Raw genomic sequence first — 2,309 nt, forward strand, 5'->3', positions numbered from 1 at the left:
CTCGTCACACCTTCCGTTTTGTCCTGCCCTATTTACACATATGCGTTAATGGTCTCTGGCTTATTTGCGTGCCGCAGTTTCCGGAGTTCCTCACTCACATCCTGTACATGCATCATGATCACGTCACCGCCGGGCATAGGGGCCAAAGGAAGACCTACAAGGCCCTCAGCAAGCGTTACTATTGGCCCGGCATGCGTACTTACACCAACGCGTACGTGGAGTCCTGCACGCAGTGTCGCGCAGCCAAATCACTTAATCAAAAACCTGCCGGCCTCTTACAACAGCTGCTTATTCCCTCGCGCAGGTGGAGCCATGTCAGTCTAGATTTCATCACCGACTTACCCCTCACCTCCTCTGGGCACGACGCAATTCTGGTCGTTGTTGATTCTCTCAGCAAGATGGCGCACTTTATTCCGGCCAAGAAGTCCCTCTCAGCCGCTGACACTGTAGAGCTCCTTGCTGACCGCCTCATCCGCTACCATGGCTTCCCCGAAGTCCTCATTTCCGACAGGGATCCTCGTTTCCAATCGGAAGTGTGGTCACAATTATGCTCACGTTTCAATATTACCCGGGCGATGTCTTCTTCTTACCACCCGCAGACGGATGGCCAGACCGAGCGAGTCAACCGCACCCTTGAACAGATGCTCCGCACGTACATCCAGGCAGACGAAAGGGAGTGGGAAGGCCTGCTGCCTGCTTTGGAGCTAGCGTATAACACCACCAGTCATTCCTCTACTGAGCTTTCCCCTTTCGAAATCATGATTGGGGAGAATCCCTTAACCGCGGCGGACCTAGAAATTGTTGGTGCTTTGGCTCCTACGCTCACTCCCCCTATAACGAAACTTTTCCAGCGGCTCTGTGACCGCGCGCGGAGTCACATCCTGCAGGCAAAGTGGCGTCAGAAATACTACGCCGACGCCCGCCGCAGGGCTGTGGAATATAAGGTGGGCGACCAAGTCTGGCTTAATGCCAAACACTTGCCTGCTCTTAACCATTGTTCTAAGTTTGAACCCAGATACCGAGGACCCTTCACAGTGACTGAACGCATTGGCACGGTAGCTTACCGTCTTGCTCTGCCCCCCACATACGAGGGACACAATGTTTTCCATGTTTCACAATTGGTTCCCCATCACCCCCGTGATCCCGCTTTGGTTCCACGCGAAGCTCCAGTTGGCTGGCCTCCAACACGCGATGACGCCGGCAACCCTACGGACCAGTATCTTGTCGACTATATCATGGACCAAAGAGGGACGGGAGAGGAAGCACAATATCTTGTTAAGTGGAGGGGCGCCCCCGAAGAACGGGCCACATGGGAACCCGCTCACCATTTGGCAGGGTGCCCCGCCTTACTCCGGGCCTGGCGACGCAGCCAGCGCAGACGCCTTCTATCCTGACGCCGATAGGCTTCCTCTTCTTCTCTTCCCGCTGCTCATCTTTCATATTTATACGTTCGCCGCCCATTCTCGTCCGAAACGGGGGGGGAATGGGTGCTAGAGCACCTTACAATCCAAGACTCTACCAGCTGTTGGAGTGGTCGGAGAAAGATGCCGCCTCTGCACCTGCCGAGACTCGTGAAGATAAGCCTAATTCTTGGTCAAGAAGGCTGACCGGCTTGACGTGTTAGCCAAGGGCATACACCCCTGACGTGCGGGACGTCCTGAGGTTGTCGTGATGCGGGATGAACGGAGAGATTGAGCAGAAGAAAGGCAGGGAACAACAACAAAAACAAAAAAATATATATATATAATAATAAATAAAACAGCCAAGCGGTTTCGGTTCGCTAACAGGGGGGGAAGTTGTAGTGCCGGGCACTACAATTGACCCTCGTTGCTACACCCGAGACTTACTAACGCGGAAAGCATGAGTAATATCGAATAATATTAAGGCATAAGGTACCGTAGGATAGTTGAAAACCATAAGAGAGAACAATGGGCTCGTTAGCCCGCACCAGGTGCGAGTTTGGTCTCGAGTTTGGTCGCGAGGTTTGGTGCTGCGACGCGACTCGGGCACTGACCCTCGACGAAGGTCAGCTTTCAGTTCTATTATTCTGGGTTTTCGCACCTCAATAATATGAACTCAATTGTATGAGGTTTATCAAGGTATTTCATAGTTGTTGTCTATAGTCAGGTACCTTTGACCGACTGAGCCGAGCGACCGCCGAGTCGGGCTCGCCAAGGGACGTACGTAGTAACAGTGAAGATGTAGTGCACTGCGCCCGCAGCTGCGACTACGTGCTCTCAGTCCCTTGGGCAGGGTCTATGAAACTGCTCCCTACGCTAGTCCATTTGCTAGAAACACCAGATATAGCG

General features: G+C 53.1%; 1 protein-coding gene across 1 annotated transcript; it reads left to right on the plus strand.

The window, feature by feature from the left end:
- Positions 1 to 77: 77 nt before the first annotated feature.
- ENH_00039680 (hypothetical protein) lies at positions 78 to 1,394 on the plus strand (the record flags this gene model as incomplete). The annotated part of the gene is made up of 2 exons (XM_013580704.1): positions 78 to 211; positions 305 to 1,394. Coding segments are annotated over 2 exons (1,224 nt in total), but the record flags the coding sequence as incomplete, so codon positions are not given.
- Between the last annotated feature and the right edge of the window lie 915 nt (positions 1,395 to 2,309).

This window comes from Eimeria necatrix, genomic scaffold (genome assembly GCF_000499385.1).
Source record: "Eimeria necatrix Houghton genomic scaffold, Enh_scaff2913, whole genome shotgun sequence".
NCBI classification, from domain to species: Eukaryota; Apicomplexa; class Conoidasida; order Eucoccidiorida; family Eimeriidae; genus Eimeria; species Eimeria necatrix.